The sequence below is a fragment of the Prenolepis imparis genome, unplaced genomic scaffold (genome assembly GCF_030444845.1).
Source record: "Prenolepis imparis isolate NDT839.2.m4 unplaced genomic scaffold, iyPreImpa1.0 SCAF_92, whole genome shotgun sequence".
Classification (NCBI taxonomy): Eukaryota; Metazoa; Arthropoda; class Insecta; order Hymenoptera; family Formicidae; genus Prenolepis; species Prenolepis imparis.
Window position 1 is genome coordinate 52,888 of NW_028141250.1, and position 21,610 is coordinate 74,497.

At 37.3% G+C, this 21,610-nt stretch overlaps 2 protein-coding genes and 1 long non-coding RNA gene across 3 annotated transcripts in view; 1 reads left to right on the forward strand and 2 right to left on the reverse strand.

Moving 5' to 3' along the window:
* The window catches only part of LOC145947489 (uncharacterized), a 70,149-nt gene that overhangs the window by 12,050 nt on the left and 36,489 nt on the right, over positions 1-21,610 (reverse strand). The gene's annotated exons all lie outside the window — the stretch shown is intronic.
* On the forward strand, positions 14,504-14,815 carry LOC145947494 (uncharacterized). The gene is made up of 3 exons (XR_014427178.1): positions 14,504-14,523; positions 14,596-14,639; positions 14,779-14,815. It is a non-coding gene; the product is annotated as an uncharacterized LOC145947494 (long non-coding RNA).
* LOC145947485 (uncharacterized) lies at positions 19,936-21,510 on the reverse strand. The gene has a single exon (XM_083057266.1). It carries the CDS (start codon positions 21,508-21,510, stop codon positions 19,936-19,938), a length of 1,575 nt encoding a protein of 524 aa, XP_082913392.1.

Sequence of the window (21,610 nt, forward strand, 5' to 3'; positions counted from 1 at the left end):
TGTTAATTATTCCAGGTGTGAATCTGGCTACGGACTCCTCCGTGAGGATGGTGTTCCACTCGCAGTTGTTCACTCGCGAAAATCGTCGTACTCGGTGAGCACTGGGCACACGATGATTTCACAAATGTCACTGCGAATGCTCACGAGTTCGAGATTCACTCGAAGGATGGTGATACAACTTTTCGTGATTGATCCGCGAGCGTAGGTTTGAGAAAAGATTGATATTCTCTGAGAGATGTCACGGGTATATATACCTTCTTGCTCCTCCTTCCCGTTAGTTTGTTAATATTTCCTGACGAATAGGGAATTTTTCAATAACGCCCTTTCAGTCCCGGAGGCGTCTCTTGACTTTAAAAGTTTATCGGGATTGGTCAGGGCTTTTGTTTAGGGCCCTAGGTTTTGACCAATGGAGAATTTGTTGAGGTTTATATTTTTATTATCCTCTCGAGATTTCGATATCGGCGGCGGTGTTTGTTGTTAGTTTTTCCTATATCGCGATATTTGTCGTTTGTTAGTGCCGCTTTTATCGGCGGGTTCTCGCTTTATTGCCCTCGCGTGTGGCTTAGAGCTTGTTTGCTGAGAGGCGATGCGTGTGGCATCTTTTTAATCTTTATATTTTTCGCCGCTTTCTCGCGAGAATACCCGCAGGTGTGCTATCTTATTTTGCACACTTTCGTTTTCATTATTTGTTTTCCCCTAATTTTACTAGGGAAGGATTTGCTTTCGGCGCGTTCTCGCCGTCTTTATGTTTTGCCGATATGTGATTTTAACTTATTATTCGCGAGGGTGTCGGCAAGAATCCGCTTTCGGCATCTTTCCGCCTGGTCTCTTTTATTTACCGATTTTGTAATATTTATCGGTCGCTCACGATATCTGCAGCTGTCCGTTTCGCTGGGCATGTTTTCGTTTTATTATATACGTGCCGCTTAGATTATTATTATCTTTTTTCTTCCTTTTTTATTTACCTAACAACAAACTTCGCCTTGGTCGTGGGAAAGAAAAGAATCGTGAAGTCCGCCGGACGTAACAGAAGCATAACAGTAAAATAAAAGAATCGAAAGTGACTTCAAAAGGAAGACATATAATAAAACCCAAGAAATTGATTACAACTTCATCTGATGAAAAATTGAAAACTAAAAAAAGGATTTTAAAACGCAAATCTATAAATATGCATGATGAGTTGAACGATCTTCAGTCATGTGCATCACAACCAAATATCTTAAGAGATATCACTTCATCAAACAAAGTGCATACATCAAAACGTATTACATCAAAAACACCCCACGCAAGTAACGTTTTACCTCGTAGTATTAGCATGGATGATACTAATCTGTTACACAATAATCATTATTCAAAACAATCGATTAAATATGATGCCACTCATGCATTGACAAGAAATCTAACTGAAGTAGATTCAAATACATCATTTAACGATCACAATTCACAGCGATCAATCGAATATGATAAAACTGATTCATCATCAAAAAATTATAGTGGATCAGATTCAAATATGTCATGTAATGATCAGAATTTAAAGCAATCAGTTGAATATGATAAAACTGAATGATAGAAGCATTTCACATCCTTATTCGAGTTACAAAACCCATGAGAAAAATTTTGATGAGAATACAGAATCGGAATCTGGTAAATTTTTAAAACATATGTTTAATAAAAATTACTATAATTTTTTAAATATTGTAAATTAATTGGCTTTTAAATTATATGTATTATACTTACAGAAAAAAATCTCATAAAAGTATTCTACATCTTTTATTTAAAATGAAAAGATATAAGATTACATTTTTTACATTCTTTATTATTCTATATTTTTATACAATGTAAAAAGCATTATATTTTATTATAAAACAATTTTTTAAACTAATTTTATATTGTTTGCACTTTCAATACAAAAATTGCTAAAAAATATTTAAAATTTCTTTTGTCAGTTATAAAATTAGTAAAAAAAATAATGAAATAATCAGAACACCATTAGTAAAATTTAAATAAAAATAAATCAATTTGAAATAATATAATAATTTCAAGTACAACAATAATTAAAAGAAAAAATCGATTTAAAAAATTTTTTATATACACACTTTTTATTATACTAATAATATATATTTATGATAAAAGTTTTTTATGTATCATGTATTTTTTTCAGATGTAAATGAAAACAACAATTCTTTATCCTTATCAAATACTAATTTAGATTCGCAACCATTGGATTACGGTGATTATTTCTCAGAAAATGAAGAAATTTTGCGAGCTTAATAATTAATTGCTATTAATAATATGTATATAATTTATATTTAAAACTAAAATTTAATATTTTAAAATATATTAATTAAAATTGATATTTTTTTAAATATTACAGACAAACAAACGGAAATATCTCCAAAATCATCAAGTGCAGAAAGAAAAAAATTATTTCCTACAATAAAACATAGTATGTAATAATATCTTAATTTTAATTTTAGATTTTTGTTATGTCTTTAACATATTTTTTTAGTTGATTATAATCCTGGATACAATTTAAAAATAAGGAAAAAAAGTGAAGAAAACTCTCTTAAACGTAAAATGAAAAGAAATCTTGTTTGTATGTCATTTCCATATGTTTCCTAAATGATCTGATATTTTTATTATTTTTATAAAACAACTAATACTTTTCTTTTCTTGAAATAGTAAGAAATAATTCTGAATTAGAACTGGAAAAAGTTAAAAAACGGCAAAAAATTGAAACTGTTATTAAAGAAAATATAACTTCAAGCAAAGGTATATGTATATATGTATACAGTAACAAATTTTGTGAATTTATCTTTCTAATCTAATAATTAATAATTCTAATCTTTTTATAGAAAAAACTTCTACAGTGGATTACTTAAAATCGAAGATATGTACTTTGAATCGGAAATTAGATAACATTTTAGCCTTATTAAACGATGATCAAAACTTGACAGCGCCAAATATGTCATTTGATTTATTGCCAGATTTTCCATTGGATGATATAGACAATTTTAAGCGTTTTTGTAATGAATTACAAAATAATGATGAACTCCGAAAACAATTTATAAATTATTTTACGAAATAAATTAATATTAAAAATAATGTATTTTATATTCCTACAGCAAAAAAAAATTCGAACTATTGGTGGGCAAAATGCAGAAAAACATTTAATCAATAGTTTAGTAATAACTCTCACAAATAAACTTGCCAAAGGATTAACTTGGGATGGTCAACGTCAAACCGAAGGGATAAAGAACACAATATTTTCTGATATTATTATTGGTAATTTTTAAATTATTTTTTATATTATTTTAATTAAATATATATATTAAATATATTAAATTTTTTAAATTTAAATACATAATTTTTATAATTTTAAACTTTTTTCAGGAACAATTTTAAATATACATAATTCCTCGACATATAGTGAATTAAGTAGTAAATTTTCGGCATGGTTAAGAAGAGCTGGAGACAGATTTCGTTATCACTTAAAACTGGGACACGAAACATGATTATTTCACATTTTATGTTTAATATCCTAATATTTTAATCTTTCCCATCTTAATATCCTAATTTTTAATCTTATATTATCCTTACTATTATCTTATATGGACGCAGTTATGCTATACGAAACCAATCATAAATTTTTTCGATTTCAAGATTTTTATTACAAATTGTGCCTGAATGTATCAGGCACAATTTGCAATAGAAATCTCGAAATAAAAAAAATTGGTAGTTGGTTCCATATTTCATAACTGCGTCCATATAATCCTAATATTTAATCTTTTATTGTATTACTCATCTATTATGCCATACCTTATATTTTATTTTATTAAGCTATTTTATTTTGCAATAATAAAAATGTATATCAAAATATAAAAGATAATTTTAAAAAATTAAAAATTTGTTATATAATAAAGAATAATAATGTTATGTAATAGAAAATATAATAAACATGTTTCTTTTTAAATTGTTTTATATAAAAAAATTCATCTTCCAATTTTTAATTAAAATAATTTTTTTTATAAAATAAAGTTAACGAAAACATATCCAAGATATAGTTTTAAAAGACGACTATACCCAGATAGCACATGATATTCTCCGTATATTCTGAATTCATACGGAATCTCCCATACATATACGTAACATTATGAGAATATACTGATGATATCGTAAGCAGTATATTGTTACGTCCTCGGGACGGCTTTTGCGATATCTCGCAAAAAAGGGTTCACTCGCACTCACTCACTCACGCGCCCGAAATAAATAGACTCGCGTAATAAAACAAGGAACTTTAATATCACGACCTAATACAAAAAGACGATGAAATATAATAACGAATGCATATAATATGCGGAAAATGTGCTAAGGTCTCGGAAGCGTCCGCACGATGCGACGGCTAGACCAGATCTCAATATGGCGCCGGAAAACATCCGCACGCCGGTTGTTAATAAACAACCCTCTAGCGATGATGCTCGGGGGATGAAATGAAGGCGCTCAGGGGATGAAAACCAGGGACGTAACACTGCCCCCTTCTCCAAGATTGTCGTCCCGACAATCAGAGAGGGCTATCCAACGCTGTCGTAAAACTCCGATGTCGACTCCAGGATCCTGACGTTCCTTGTTCCATCCTGGGCTCCTGCCGCAGGTTCTCGAACCATCCGCCATTTCGGATCCAATCGCACATCCACGTCGATTCCAGGGCACCGACGAGCTTTCCTGCTCTACCCTGGACTCCTGTCACAGGTTACCGAGCGACTCCTGGTCCCAATCGACCGACAGCCAAATGTCGACTCCAGGGTTCCGGCGAACCATCCTGCTCTACCCTGGGCTGCTGCCTCAGGTTACCGAGCGATTCGCCGTTGGAATCCAATCGACCGATGTTCTTTCCGTCGCGTCCTGATCTCCCTGTGAACTCCAGAAAACTTCAGACAAGGGGGGGGGTATCATCCGTGGACCCATCGTTCCTCAAGGACTCCCCAAGTCCCTGCCTCGGCATTTGCCCTACGTCCCACGGGAAAAAAACCACGGATCAAAAAAACCGTGGGCGAAGCAGTCTTCTTAGAGTGAAACGAAGACGAAAACTTCCAAGCTTAATTATACTCTTGGAACAAGTATGTATAAAAGTTTAAGATGGTGAAACTCCATCATAATTAAATATAATAATTTTTCAAAATTTTTATAAATCGAAGCATTAAATGTAAAAATAATAATCCGAACGGGTAAAGTAAAGATATAACACGAAGATGGAATTACTATTAATAACAGAAATATACCACGTATATTACATTCTATTATATGCGATGCACCAGCGAAAGCATTTGTGTTGCAAATAAAAGAACATAATGGTTATTCCAGTTGTACAAAGTGCATAATTGAAAGCAGTTACATTAACGGTAAAATGTGTTTTCCTGAAACAAATGCACAATTACGAACAAATAAAGATTTCCGTTTAAGGAAGGACGAAAATTATCATATTGGGCATTCAGCTATTTTAAAGCTACCAGATTTTGATCTTGTGAACAATATACCTTTGGAATATATGCATCTTGTATGTTTAGGAGTCATGCGCAAATTATTATATATGTGGTTATTCGGAAAACTTGAAGTTCGTTTACAACACAGAAAAGTTGAGACAATATCATTGCAGCTGGAAAATGTATTAAAATATATATACCATGCGAATTTGTGCATAAATCAAGATCACTTGCCTTTGTCAAACTTGTGACGTGACGTTTTTACGCCCGTTACAGGGCCGGCACGGCCCGGCCGAGGAAGGGTCGAGAGAGGGCGAATTTTGGTCGGCGAGCGACGAACTTTTCTTCGTCGACTCGCCTTTAGTTATTTAAGTACCTTAGATTTACCGAGTTGAAGTGAGTGGTCGGAGAAGACCCAAATGTACCGAAGGGAGCAGCCATCGTGGGATGGCGAATCTGCAACGAGAATGGACGACCTGGGTGGAAGCGGTGCGTTCGGGGACGCCGGATAACGCACGGTCAAGTAAGGTCTTTATTGTAAAATAAATGAAATAGATAAGCAAGGGCCCGTTACTGCCGAATACGTTTTACAGCCTCGGATAGCGGAAGGAACTAAGCGGAGGAGCACATAAAAGGGTACCGATATCTCGAGACAGGGATGACTACTCCAATGGGGCCGCCGGCATCGTCCCGAAGAAATCGGAACCGTCAGAGACTGATCACCTCTCGGCGAGTCCCTCAGCAAGTCGACAAACATTAGAGAAGGAGAGAAGCAGTTATTCGGGACGTACAGCGAGCAGCCATATTATCCGCACCAACATTCCGAAACGTACCGAGAGCGGTTTCGAAATTACCGGGGCAATGAGGCCCGCAAGGATCGACTAGCGTCGAAATAGGATCAAGGATCGATTATCAGCTCGGTGCGCGCAGCGCCGCAGGAGCCGGCTACCGGCGTACCGCGGGCCCAGAGTCAGACACTATTCGACGGCGGCGTGCGAACCACGTGAGACACCGACGGACCGCAGTAAATTGTAAGACCACCACTTCGAAATCTCGGTAAGAGCGAACTCGGCGGGGACTCGCGTTTTAATAAAACGGATAAGATTGTTATCGATGTTGTAACGACGCCCCCGCGTCGTTCCCGACCGTCCATCCGTCGGAAGGCTGCGCCCGGCGAACACCGGCCGGGCAGGGCAGCAGGCGCTGAGCGCCACATTTAATTATTCAACCGTTAAACACGGTTCCCCGAAAACGCCCGACGCGCGCCGAAATAAGCCGAGGATTATCACTCCCACTCCCTCTCCTTCGATCCAGCCTCCGATCCCGTTACTCGATCCATATAAAAAGAGAGCTCGCGATAAGAGCTCTCTCAGATACCGTTCCGACTCCGTCGTATCGGAGAATCCTTCCGCCCGGAAAAAGAGCCCGAGGTAGACGCGTACGCTGCCTCTGCGGAGATAATCTCCGTGCTCCGAACTTCCGGCTTCCGCCTCCACCGTCCCCCGACTTCGAGGTAGAGGGTACTCTGTCTCCCCCGAGCTATTCTCGGGAGTCCGGGGTTCCGACCGCACCCCGCAAACAGCGCGCTGACGTCAGCGGGTGGAGCTCCGCCGCCTTCGTCGAGGGTTCTCGACCGTCAGTGCGTTCCTCCCCCCGCCACCCATACGGACGGCCGTGACACGCCGATTCGTCGCGTCCACGCCGAAATCACGGTACGCGAAATCCGGCCGACAAAGCGGCCGACTCATACGCGCGCCGTTCGATTGCGCTCTCTTCGATATATCGAAGAGAGCGGCCGCTCTCAGCTGACGCGTTTTTCTACTCGCGCCGACTCGCGCCGCGACAACACCGAGCGCCCCGCTCGCCGCACCGACCCCGCGTCTCGCGGGCGACGTAAACACTCCGAAGCGATTTAAAGACCCGCATAATACACGGGCTTTAACGACCGGCGTTACACACCCACACACGCACACACACGCACACTTGTACATACAGACACCTAAATTAATAAATTATATTTGTTACTAATAACCGTTACGTTCGTTGTCTCACCCTTTTTACGAGCCCTGATCCCGACCGAGTTATTCCGAGCTCGCGAAAAGCGACCGTTACAATGTTACTGTTTATTATTTTCGTTACCGAGCACTCGGGAGTGTCCAAAACGCGAGGCCCGTACCGAGATTCGCCATTAACGTAAGAACTGCGCAGCCTCTCTCTCCGTGGAGAGCCGTACCGAGTCGACAGTCCAGAATTTTGTATATAAATGTTAGTCTAATTAGTTATCGAGTTTCGTCCTTCTGATTGTCTCGTGTCGAGTATTTGAGTATTGTAATTTGGAGATGTTCTCCCTTCGCCTCCTCGATTGAAATGTAATACGGGATATGTTCCCCTCGGTAGCGATAAATATCGAACCACGATTGTTTTGTAAGACTTCGAGTGTCGAGGATCTACCGAGTCACGAGGCCGTAAATTAGTGATATGAAACATCCATCCATTTTCTTATATGAAATATAGTTATCTAAAATTTTAAGTATTTCGATTTGCTGATTTAATGACTCTCCTTCTCTCCGAAGCTCCGAATACGATTCCCCGCATTAAGAACCCCGCCCCTCTGCCAATTAGGAAACTGAGTTATCGAGCTTAAGCCGTCACTATTGTAGAACTAATTATCGTGTTATTTTGAGTGGTGAAAAGAGATTCTTTTTTATATGTTTATGGCTAAAATTTTCTCTTTTTCTTATTATATACACTATATATATAAAACAAAATAAATGAATAAGTACAGTATATGTTTTAAGTACAGTATGTGTATATACAGTATATGTCAGTTGGTTTACTCAAAATAGTGTGTATACAATAAGATGAAAAGAAAGAGAAAATTATAATAAAGAAGAGTGAGTGAGACAGAGAGCACTACCGTGATTGGTTACATACCTCGTTCGCGCATGTGCAGTTTATTTTCGTTCACGCAGAAATTGCCAGAGTTGCGCTATTGTATATACTGTGTCTCCGATGAGCTTTTTCGTCCACTGGCATACTTGTACATACGCTTAAGAATACGTATCCATACATTTATACACGCGTCTGCGTACATCCGCACGCATTTATATATGTGTCCACGCATACGCACGCACGCATTCGCACATATTTATACATGCGTGCACATACACCGACATACATACGTACCTACGCTTATACATATACAAGTACTGTGCAGTTTACATCTGTACATACATTACAATTTTAAATAAATACTTTGATTTACACACATTCACACCGTCGTTTCATATCTTATCCTTTCATGAACTCTGATGCTGAGCTATCTTGCGCTCGCGAAAGCGACCGTTACAAACTTCTAACGCTTCGAAAAGTGGTGTTCTCTTTTTTTAATCTGTGCTCTTTATCTTAAAACTGAATTATTTCAGAAACGCAACGCAAAAACATATTAGTCCTTAAAGCTGTATCTAGAATGTTTTTCGCAATTTCAAGTTCTTCTGTGCTCTTTTAGCGGTTATTCTTCATGTTCACAAAGCATCTCATTTATCCGCCCGCGGCGTTCGATCTCGAAGTATTGCGTGATTGTGCAAATCGCTAACCTGCATCTGTAATTATTGCAATTATCAATGACAGTTGAAAATTAGTGTGAGACAAAGACTGTTCGTGATCTTTATCAAATCTTCGTCGCACGATGTTAACATTCGGGTCGACTGTTTGAGAAACATTTTCGGTCGCATCACTCGAACCGTTGAAAATACAAAGAGCTTTGGAATGATAAGCTTAACCGCTTTATTCTGAATTTCGAATTCAATCTCTCGATAACAATTAGGAACAGTTTTAAGATCATCACGAGAAACTCATTGATGCTCTCACGGAAATGCTCTCGCGTTCACGCTGTTGTCGTAAGTAATTCTGAATGTTTCTTCTATAGTATTGTTAATTACATCGCATTATGTTCGGAATTTGCGTCAAAATCATTCAATTAGCGACATGATTTCGCTACTCAGGACCTCTGCTTCAATTGTCTTCATCACATGTTTTGATCACATCGACTCAGCGCATGTCGTACTATGAAAGAATGTTAAAAATGCAAAGGTCAGCATCACACATTGCTCCATCGAAAAGCTGCATCCACCTCCATTGCTACGACCACAAGTCTGGAGACTGTCTCGATTGCTTCGATATCCAGTGCGCGGATCGGGAGCTGCTTAATTTAAATGTCCGCAGGTTTTACTCGCAACGGCTTGTGTGGCGACGATTATCAAGAGTACGGTGACAACGTTCGTGCGCTGTTAAATCAAGGATTAAAAGACTCAGGTCAGAAGTTATTTGCAGTTGCTCCATCCTCAACGTATCTTCAATGTCGATCATCAACGTCAGCGCTCACAACGTCAGCTCTACTCGAGGCGTCGTTCCTCTGCAACTACGCCCACGTATCGATCGAATTTATTGTTTCTGCATTCGTCCTCCTAAGATCACTGGCCGTATTCCATCCATCCAATAGCAATTATATACTGGACTTATCTTGCCTGCCGTTAGCCGATCCGAATTTCACGATTCCTAATTCAATCGACAGAAGCGGACGTTTACGGATTTCTGTTAGTCGAATCCATCAAGCGAAGACCGTCAAAGGTGTCCATCGCTTAATGTCGACAACAAATGTCACTCTGGATAGTTTCTGGACCCATTCACACTAACACTTCAAAGTTTCAGCAAACTGTGCTCATCTTCCGCTTCAAAAGACGTAAATCTCAACGAAGAGCTTGAGTGGTTTTAGCTTTAGGAAGAAGTTGAGTGATTCGTCAGTTACTCAATCCAGAAAAACAAGATCATTTTCTAGCCATGCATTCTCGCGACAAGACCGGACGATACATCGTTCGTTTATTATTTTGGTCGGCTCACAAGCGTCAGGAGGACTCTCGTTCTTCAGCTGGTCGCCTACTTGAGCGAGTTCGCCAACAAATTTACCGCGATAAGTCCTTCGGTCGACTTTACACTGAATTCATGACAGAATACGCCGCTTTGGATCACATGATGTCAGTAGCTGCTTTTCACAGACATGGCGAGGTCTCAGTCTTTCTTCCACATCACGTCACAGTCCTCCGAGAATCTAGCGTCACAACTAAGCTGCAAGTCTGCGTGTTCAATGGTTCATCGCGTGCAACCAGTAGATTCTTTCCAATGGCTATCTTTATGCTAGGCCCTACAGCACGACTACTACAGCAAGACTTGAACACCGTCATTTTTACGTTGGCGAACGCATTTGTCTTCGCAATTGACATCGAAAAGATGTATTGACAGATTCTGATACACTCTGAAGACCGAAAGTAGCATTCAATTGGACACATTGTTTATTGGTCAATTAAACATACGACTTTCTGATTGGTTAATCCTGCTAATGACTCTAGGCATCGATCGATATGAGTGATAGCGTGTAATCGCATTATGTGCAAATAAACTTCTAAAAGAAATTTAATCCTTCCTTCACCTCACACTTCAAAGGTAAATGAATAGCGGTGAAATCAACGAAATTTCATCTTTGTATGCATTCTTGACGACATCGTGATTACTTATGAGAAGTTCAGCACACTCCTCACACAAGTGAAAGCGATCTTAAATTCGTGTCCGCTCTGCGCTCTTTCCGACGATTCTGTCGATGTCAATGCACTTACACCCGCTCATTTCTTCGTCAACAAGTCTTTGATTGTTATTCCAGAACTTTCGCTAACCGACGTTTCAACATTGTCACGCTGGCAACTTCTCCGTTGCTCGATTGCTTCTGGAATCGCTGGTCCATCGAATTACTTATAACGCCAGCAGATCAGAAATAAATGGCAATAACCCACTCTGTCCACTTACATCAGATTTTTTGCGCTAATACTCAACGAACGATTTCATTCGATGCAATTCACAAAAACATATATAAAATTATCATTGTCATTCATTCATTCATTCATTCATTTCGCTGGTTGTTCTATCATTTTTGATTTATCATTTATATTATTATTTCGCGTTCTACAAATTTAATTAGTTTTCAGCGACGTTAAGGGGATCCCTCAGCGAACGGCGAACTCCGCCGAAATAGTAGCGTCCTCATTTTAAAATTAAAAATATCGATATTTACGACTGACTCTTAGAGTAATTACTGACATTTTAAATTTCATATTATCAATCATCGCAGATCAAATATGTATTAGAAATGTATGTATATATTGCACACATTAAGTCACTTTTTGCTACATCCAATACTATTATAGGTTTGAACGCAAATATGTACTGCTGTTTTTTGCTCTACTATACCTACAACACACGCTCACATACGCATGAATCGTAATACAAACTATATTGTTATATTAGATTTCTAATCTAGATTTAGAAAATAACAGTGTTTTCTCGTGTACTTCAATCTCAGGAAACTTGTTTCTACGTTCATACAAAGTGTACACTTTTTATATGAAGCAGCTTTTATATAATATTATGATGAGTTGACAGCTCATCTGCAATTTGAGACGCCATATTAAGATAAAAATAGATAAGGAAAACTGTAATTTTGTAATTATTTCTCATTTTTCATATGAAACCGGAGTTTCTTGAGATCATTAATGTATATATTGCAATCATGGAGGAGCATTTTTAATTCTGTCAAATTAATGCGACTAGAAATACGAAAATAGTAATTTTGTCGATAATACAAACAGTTGAGGGATTCCCTTAATTACGTCCCTAAAATGGCGGTGATCAATATATTTTAATTATTTGCATAATTGCTGAGTGAAATCGCTGTCATTTTGATGTGCTTTATTTGTTTCGATCTATAAAACAATCTATAAATAAAGTTCTCATCAACTCAGTGCAACGTCGCGGTACATCGATCGCTAGTGTTGAGTGCTTTTTTATGCTTTTATTAACATATTCGCTCGTCTCATCACGTGTACCTCGCACCTTCGACCAGCGCTCGGCTCAGCTAATCGAAGCGTTTATCGTTGATCGTCTATTCTAACGGATTCGACATTATCATCTTTAAACATCTTTTTTAAAAGTCAGTCAGTTTTGGACTATTTATATGATCACATCGTTCTTTAATTTTCAAGCCAAGTTTTATCATAAATTAAGACTTATCCAAGTATAACAAATAAAGTATAAAACTTTTGTAACAAAAAGTGAAATTTTTTTCATTAATTAATTCTTCGAAAAGTAAAGTTTTTTTTATTATCTGTGTCCTTTATCTCAAAACTGAATATTTTAGAAAGCACAAAAGGATTAACATTAACATATAAATAAAGTTAGGTTATAAAAGCTAAAAATTTAGTTAAAGTTTATATTAAACCAAATTCTATAATTTTCTTCAAAACCAAATATTATTGCGATTACAAATAAAATTGTAATTAAATGTATACTTTTCAAAATATATTATTAAAATTGCAATATATCAATCAAACATTACACACTTACTAATTCTAATTACTTAACATAACTAACATGCATATATGAATATTTAAAATGGCAACGAAATGTCCAAGTTATTCCATTTGGTAACCTGGCTATATAGGGAACATTTTCCGTGATCAACTTTTTTCTTTCTACACTATCGAGATAACTCTCCTTACTCTTACTTTATTAGTACTTATATCTTTTTTCTCTTCTGTCATCTTTTACTAAACTATCCGATAATTTCCTTTTATTATTTATTGAATTATTAATCATCAATAATTTATATAGATTTGTAACTTTAAGGGGATATATCAATGCAAAATTTTCAAAAATTCGAATTTTTAGTTATTACTTATTATTTCGAAAGATACACATTTCAAAAATATTCTTTCAAAAATATCAGAAAAAAATCTGTAAAATTGGCTAAGCTTATCCTTTCCCATAAAGTTGTGTCTATAGCACTTGACGTGATGTTGACTGCGCTAAACAGTGGAATTATCCATAGCAACGAAAACTTAATGTAATCTTTCTGACACTTTCTTTTAATTCATTTTTAATATATATTTCGATTGGTAAACCTGTTTGTATTATATTGAGATCGTATACAAAGAGATGCGCGAAATATATTTACGTTTCGCCTCATGTTAATTATTCGAGTTTTTTTATTTCTGTTTTTTTGTGTTGTATTATTATGAATCAAAGAAATAAAAGGCATGTAGTCGGAAAAGAGGGTTGATAGGAAACAATGCAGGCCAAATCTGGTTAATCGATATCAAATAGAGAAAGAAAATCTAAATCTAAATATTAGCATTTCTTTTCATAAAAGCAGAACAGCATCGGCAATTATATAAAATTAGACCAAACAATTAGCTATAGAATTTTTAATTTCTAAACAGTTTTCGTAGCAATAAGTCAATTCGTCAAGTGTAAGGTGAAATTTTATGAAACTAATCGACGAGAAGTTGGATTTAAAATTGTGCTAAAATGCAACTCGTGCGAGCTAAAAAAAATTTCCTCGTGCCCAGCAATCAAAAATGCATATGAAATTCGTCGATTTATATTTACAATGGAATTATTGGGAATATCATTAGCTGAAGCAGAAAAGTTTTCTGCATGCATGGGCTTGTTGCGCCCGATTTTTTAATTATTTTGCGAATTATTTGCGATTATAATAAAGCAAATTTGCCAAGCTACAGAATGTATTAAAAATGTATTATTAATAAAAGCTGGCGAAGAAAAAAAAATAATTACCAAAAAATGTGGAAAAAATAATCAAATATTCCGTTTCCGACGATGGCTCTTGGCGTAAACGTGTTTTTAGCTCTTTACATGGTGTAGTAAGTATTATCGGCTACTACTCCAAAAAAATCCTCGATATTTATGTTAAATTAGCATACTGCAAGACATGTACACTGTGGAAAAAAAAGTTGTTACAGAAGAATATGAAATTTGGAAGGAGGATCACGCTGATAAATGCGACTCAAATCATAGCGGCACCGCAGGTGAAATGGAATCTGATGCCATCGTCGAAATGTTTAAGAGAGCTGAAAACTTACACAAAGCGAAATATGTAAATTACATAAGCGATGGTGATTCAACAACTTATAACAAAATTGTACAGTTTATTTCGCATAATGTTAACAAAAAAAGAATGTGTAAATCACATACAAAAACACATGGGTTCTAGATTGCGTAGCTGCAAAGAAAGAAAAAAGGGCCTCGGCGGAAAAGGTAAATCAACTGGTAAACGAATTGAAGAATTGACTACATATTATGGCCTTGCAATACGTCGCAATAGTAACTCTATACAAGATATGAAAAAGGCTATTTGGGTTTTTTCATAAGCTTCTTTTTTCAACATTCCATATAGATGTCTCAACACTCTCAGAACGATTTGGTCGTTTACTTAAGGGAACAAATACAAAATTGACATAGGTATACGGGATTTAATAAATTAAATCGGTTCATCAAAGTATACAAAGACACGTTACATAGATACTTCCATAAAAATGTCGTGTACAAAATATCGTGTACCGATTGTGACGCATCCTCTGTTGAACAAACTAAAGATTTTAAAAGATTTTTAAAAACCAAATTAAGTGAGCACCGAAATCATAAACACAAATACACATACGATACAGCAATGAGTGATTACTGATCACAGATTGCTTAATCAAGATTTTGTTAACCGGGATATTGTTGAGATATTGGATGAGGAACTCAATTTATAGAAAAGACTATTGTCAGAAATGTTTTATATTAAACGACAAAAAAACAGTATTAATTTATATATATTAATTTATATATATATATATATATACAATATATATATATATATATTCCGTTTCACTATTGTATATATATATATACAATAGTGAAACGGAATGTCTAGACCATATTTATGTCCCTATTATGAAAAGTTTACCAAAAATATAATAATGTTCGGTCACAAGGTTCCCCCCCCCCCCAATGTTTATTTAATGACAAACATCTAACTTGTTATATAATGTCAAAGTTATATTTTGAATTACTTGCGATGGATATTTTGACAAGTGCGGATCGGTCGCGTGCTCCCTCGTATGCCTTTGCGCTCTCTCGATGAGTACCTCTTGAGAATTAAGTTCACTCTTTTGTCTATCTCAGTTTTAGTTTTTTAACATTTGTTTTTATAGTGATTTGTGGTGCACATACGACACACATCCATTCTCTATACGGCTGTAACCGATCAGAGGCGCCTCGCAGAGAGAATGGTGTTTGGTGTTTCGTGGGATACCGCGTATTTCGGTCACACGATTGGCACTTGCTAATTATTGTATGTATCTGTTTCATGTAGTCACTGAGAATGACCCGAAGAGGGGTCGAAACGTTTGGTTTTTGAATTAATAAAATCTTTCTTGTGTTTAAGACAAATGTTTATTGTTCACGCTTTGACCCGTATCCGCTCTCTATAGCCGGTTTTTATTTTTATATTTTAACGTTATTAGAGTTTGTTTACTAATTTTTCTTTCATAAAATTTCTACCGAAAAAATTCTTCAGCATCAAAATTGTGCGAAGACTCTTGATGCTCGTGACAGCAAGCAAAAGCAAAAGGGATATTGTCTGAATACAAGCAGTATTTTTAATCAAAATAATAACGAGAGTTTCAACGCTATTATCATTTGGAAGTTTGCGCCGAAGACATCGTTTAACGGCTCTTTTACAATAAAAACTGCTGCTAACATTGCCACAATATTATTTAATGATGGACATACAAGATACAAGTCTGATGAATCTTCTGGAGATATTAGGCGTGAGGATAGGTGAAACTTTCCCCATGTTCCGATATTACTGCCAGTACTGAAAATATATAATATACGTAACGTAAACTATAGATTTTCAGTACGGGCAGTAATATCGGAGCATGCCCTTTGTATCAATATTGTATAATGGACACGAAACGTACCATTATGGCCGAGCGTCACGCGTGAGAAAACACGCACGAGGAGCGTTTGCAAGCTAAAAGAAGTAAAAACAACAATGCCTACGAAAACTCGAATGCTGAAAAGCTGCTATATGGTTCAGGAATAGCTGATTAGAAATAAGTTAATTAATTTTTTATTTTTGAATGAATGTGTGACTACTGAAACTTTAAACGCATTTTTCTCAAAAAGGACTTTTTTAACCGCATTCACAATAGATCTAAAAAATTCTGCATCCGATTACTATAATTAAGGTCGCAATAATATAAATTTATTCACAAAATCCATCTCTTTTACCCGATGTAGGATTTTTTTTATTACTCCCTTTTAATTTTTTTATCAATGAAAGGGCTTTATTTTTTCGTCTATTTTTTTCAAAGGTTTGCCATTTTGTCATTTTTTCATAATTTTATTTTTTTTCTACGTCAGGTAATAGTCGTTGGTATATAGTTCATAAATATTTTGGATTTTTATTTCAGATGAACTGTATGGCTGAAATGTTGTCAACGCGACCACCAACTTTTTTTTGGAACGCTGACTTTCGAGCTCTGGACAGTGAATATATGGGCTCTAAATTAATTAGAAAAGATTATTTCTATTTTTTTAATACATTTAATAAAATATTCAGAAAGTCACAGAAAGATTCATTGTACAGTTTCTTTGAAAAAAATTTCTAAAAACACCTTTACTTTTTGAGTGGTTAACCTGGTGTCCCCCTTAATAGTGAGAAAATATTTTTTATTTCTTATTTGTTGTAATTAATAACCATCGATAATTTCTTTTTATTATTTATTGAATCATTAATCAATAATGTATATAGATTTATATAGACTATATAGATTTGTAACTTTAATATAGTGAGAAAATATTATTTCTCATTTGCTTGTATTACTTTAAAGGCGCTCTATCACACAATTATGTTATTATCATAGCATCATTATAATGCATTACTATAGCAAAGTTTTCTTCCTTTATTACGATTACGTGTTTACCTTATCTATAATAGCCGTTTGAATATAAATTGTATCCAGGAAACCATGCCTGAAAGCCTGTCCAAGCAAAACAAGATCGCATTGTCAATATTTCTTTTATAAAATAAAATCTACAGAATATTTAATAATTATGCGCGAGGAATAGAGTGCAATTTAAAGATTGGAAACTCATAAAATCTCGTCAGCGTGAGTTAATGACTCAATTCTTCAAATTCCAAATGTGTAATTATGAAGCCAACATCTGATCAGGAATGGAATTACGTGCACAATCGAATTCGATCAGTCGACTTCTAATGCGTTTCTGCTCTACAGTTTTCTTAGTTCATGCTTATTTATCATTGGATTTTTGACAAAAAAACTGTAGAGCAGAAACGCATTAGAAGTCGACTGATCGAATTCGATTGTGCACGTAATTCCACTCCTAAACCTACAGAGCCGAAAACATTAAATATTAATAAGGCTGCTGTAACAGGAACTATTAAGGCCTGTGTCCACGATACTAGAAATCGGTCCGAGTTCTCGATTCAAGTTCTCGAATAGAAATAGTTGTACTTTGACGACTCTAGATGGCTTATAGTCGAATATGTAAAAAAATAAAGAAAAAATTATTAAAAGTTATAAAAATTACATTTCTATTATCCAATGTCACGTTCACCAACATTTATTAGCTATTTATAAAGTAATAATGTTGACAACAAGAAATTAAATTGATATAAACTTAGCAACTAGTATGGAAAAATGGGACGCGACGCATTTTTTCATCCGAGCTTTCTATTCGAGTTTTGCATCCAAGTTCGGTGTGTCCACGATCCGAGTTTTAGTAACTTTTTCTCGGTCCGAGAACTCGGACCGAATTCTCGGATCGTGGACACAGGATTTTACAGTTGGAATTGGTTTTATCCTTCTGGAGGAGAGCTATGTGCAGCCATGAATATTCCATGCATGTCCGATAAAACTTATATTAAATATCGAAAAAATTTAATCAATGGTTTTAAGAAAACAACCGTGGAAAATATAAAAATGACTAGCAAAGTTGAAAAGCAACTCGATCTCGAAAGAAAAGAAACAATAAACTGTATTCGGTATATAACTGTTATAGCGGACAATAATTGGATGAAGACATCAACGCCTACGATTCTCTTTTCGGCGTTGATGTTACAATTGGTTACTGCACAAAAAAGATTCCTTCGTCGGTGTCCGCAATAAATTTTGCACGATATGTAATGTAGTGTAGTGAAACAAAACTAAATCGAATCAAGAAACCATAAATGCTACAAAAATTTCGATCGTAACACAAGCTCCACAACATGGAGAGCGATACTATTATAAAAGGCTTTAAAAGTAACCTGGAAATGCATGGAATGATTTATAGAACTGCTATTAATGGTAATAGCAGCGTATATCAGACCATCGATGATAATAGAGACCATACCGCGAACAAATGGTGACCGTGCAAATATTGAATATATCAATTACTTGTTTCGCAATCTATGCAAAAAGTTAAGACCCAGTAAGCAAAATATTAGCAGTATGTCGGCAGATTGGCAGCAAATTCAATCAGAGTATTGCGGCAGATTGACATCAACTGCGTCCGCATTGAGCTTGTGTTTTGTCAGCAGATTCTGCTGACCGAAGCTCCGCCCACCGCCGCTCTTTGTTCGCTGACGCAACGGTCCATGACAAAAAGATTCCGCGAAATATTAATTATATGCTTTCGCGAGTAACTAAAATAATAAAGATAACATAAATTATTTATTCTTAAATTAATATTGCAAATATTGTAAATATAATTAAATGCTAACATAAAATAAATACGCCTGTTGCGTGTCCTACGTCATCCCGGACGTCACAGTATAACTAAAATTATCGCAAATAACATAAAATAATAAAATACGCCGGTCGCGTGTCCTACGTCTTCCCGGACGTTACAGAATAAACTAATATTATCGCGAATAACATAAAATAACAAAATACGCCGGTTGCGTGTCCTATGTCTTCCCGGACGTTACAGAATAAACTAATATTATCGCGAATAACTTAAGATAATAAAATACGCCGGTCGCGTGTCCTACGTCTTCCCGGTCGTTATGGCATAAACTAAAATATCGCCCGCTGTGCGGAATGATAATTGTTGAGCGCGTTATAATTAAATAACATGTACTCGTCAAGAGTAAACTCTTGTAAATAATATCTTTTTCGCGAAACGCGAGTCCTGCGTTTGCACGGTTAGCTAAAATAAAGTTATATTTTACTCGGTGCTCGGAAACTATCGGTTTTGCACCCGCTACTACTAGAGAACTGAATATCGTTTGGGATAAAGTCCCCTTAAATATAATAATATCGTGAATCGCGATTCCTACGGTCATTATATATGTAAAAACAAAATTAAATATTGCTCCTTGAGCCAGAACTAAAAGAAATACTTGTGGTTTCTCTGAAAGTGCACTAGGGTATAGCTTCTCAATATATAAGAAGTGTGGCGTATCTACACTTTCCGCTAGATTTGTTATTTTCCGCCTCGTTCGCGCTCTGGAATCTATTTGGATCGCGGAATAATCAATTACAGCCCATTATTACTAATTTCGCCGGTACCTTCCGCTACTCGTTTTCCATGTTGGTGCTTGTATATTCGGTTTGCTGCTTGTATATTCGGAGTCCCCGTGTGCTCCGCCGAAGATTGGGCTGAAATCCCCGGTTTCAAGGTTATGCGTCGCTCCGATGCCTAGGATGGAACCGTGTGCAGACGAGCGTTGAAGGCGGAAACGCTGTGCAAGGGCTTCGGTAACCAGTGATATCTCAGAACCGGAATCGACTATCGCGCGCACCTGATGCATGGTTCCTTGACGGTCCAAGACATTGACGCGTGCGGTTGCTAGGAGCACTGTAGCTTCCTTCGTGTTGTGGTTTTGCACGTGGAGAGACGAGACGGTAGCGGACGATTTGGTTTCAGGCGCGTACGCGTCATGCGTCGACGAGTGGTGCCGCGCGTTGCATGCGGCACAGGACTTCTTCGATTGGCAATCTGCGAGCTGATGTTTACCTAGGCAGTTGGGGCACAGATGATTGGATTCCACGAACGTCTTCTTTTCCGTCGGCTTCTTCCTTTGAAAGTCACTGCAGAACAGGATGTAGTGATCTCCTTGACAGAGAGGGCATCGACCTCCCTTCTTGATCGTCTTCTGCGTTACATGCGACCTTGCTGATTTCGTGGAAGCATTCGAGTTGCTTCCGGATGCCTCGCTCGACTCGCCCTTTGTAGGATGCAACGCTTCCAGTGTGCGCATTCGACACTCGAGAAATGTCTTAAGTGTCTCGTACGACGGAGGGTCGGATGTTTCGCCTATCGCAGTTTTCCAGTCCCGCCGCGAGCGCGAGTCGAGCATTTCGACTATGAGGTGCACGAGTAGATCCGTGCAATCCGTGATTGGGCGGTCGATGCTGCCTAGCGTTCCGACAGTATTCAACATCCCATGAAAAATACGTTTCAAGTCTCCAACTGATTCATTCTTCATTTTAGGTATTGCAAGGAAGGACGACAGACAGGACCTCACCAGAAGCCGTTTGTTTTCGTAGTGGTTGACCAACATGGACCACGCCCGGTCGAAATTTGCATCAGTCGTGAGTATGTTCCGGATCATCTTCTCGGCTACCCCTTTCACACTGGATCTCAGGTAAAATAGCTGCTCCACGCTGGACACAGCTGGGTCGGTTACCACGAGCGATCGGAAAAGGTCGCGAAACGCCGGCCACTCCTCATACTTGCCGGAGAATGTTGGAAGCTGAATGCGAGGGAGCGTCCGCCGCGGAGGAGGAGGTGGATCTGGTGTCTCCGGCGGCGCCATTGCACTCTTGAGTGAGCTCAAACAGTCAATGAGCGTGCCTCTTTGGACCGTAAATGCTTCTTCTACCAATCCGTAGTAGTCTGCTTTAATATAATCGCGCTTCGATACCAAATTCCAGTGAGTACTGCACAATTCCTCATGATTCTGTTCGAATTTGTTCCAATGCGCTTCCAAGGTTTGTAAGCGTGATTCGATCACTCCTACGGTGATTTTGGCAGTGCCTGACTTCTTCAAATATTCGTAGGCTCGGGCAATGCGACCATGGAGATCCTGTTGACTCCTCAACAAAGCGTCGGCATCCATACTCATGGTGGACCGGCGACGCGGCGGTGCAACCAACGGCGAAGCAACCGAACTGCAAGATGCACGCTCACGAGCACGTGAATGCACTGACTCCTATGAGAGCCCG

What these genes read in the sequence shown, in the direction of transcription:
- LOC145947485 (XM_083057266.1), bottom strand. Translation starts at nt 21,510, where the DNA reads ATGAGTATGGATGCCGACGCTTTGTTGAGGAGTCAACAGGATCTCCAT.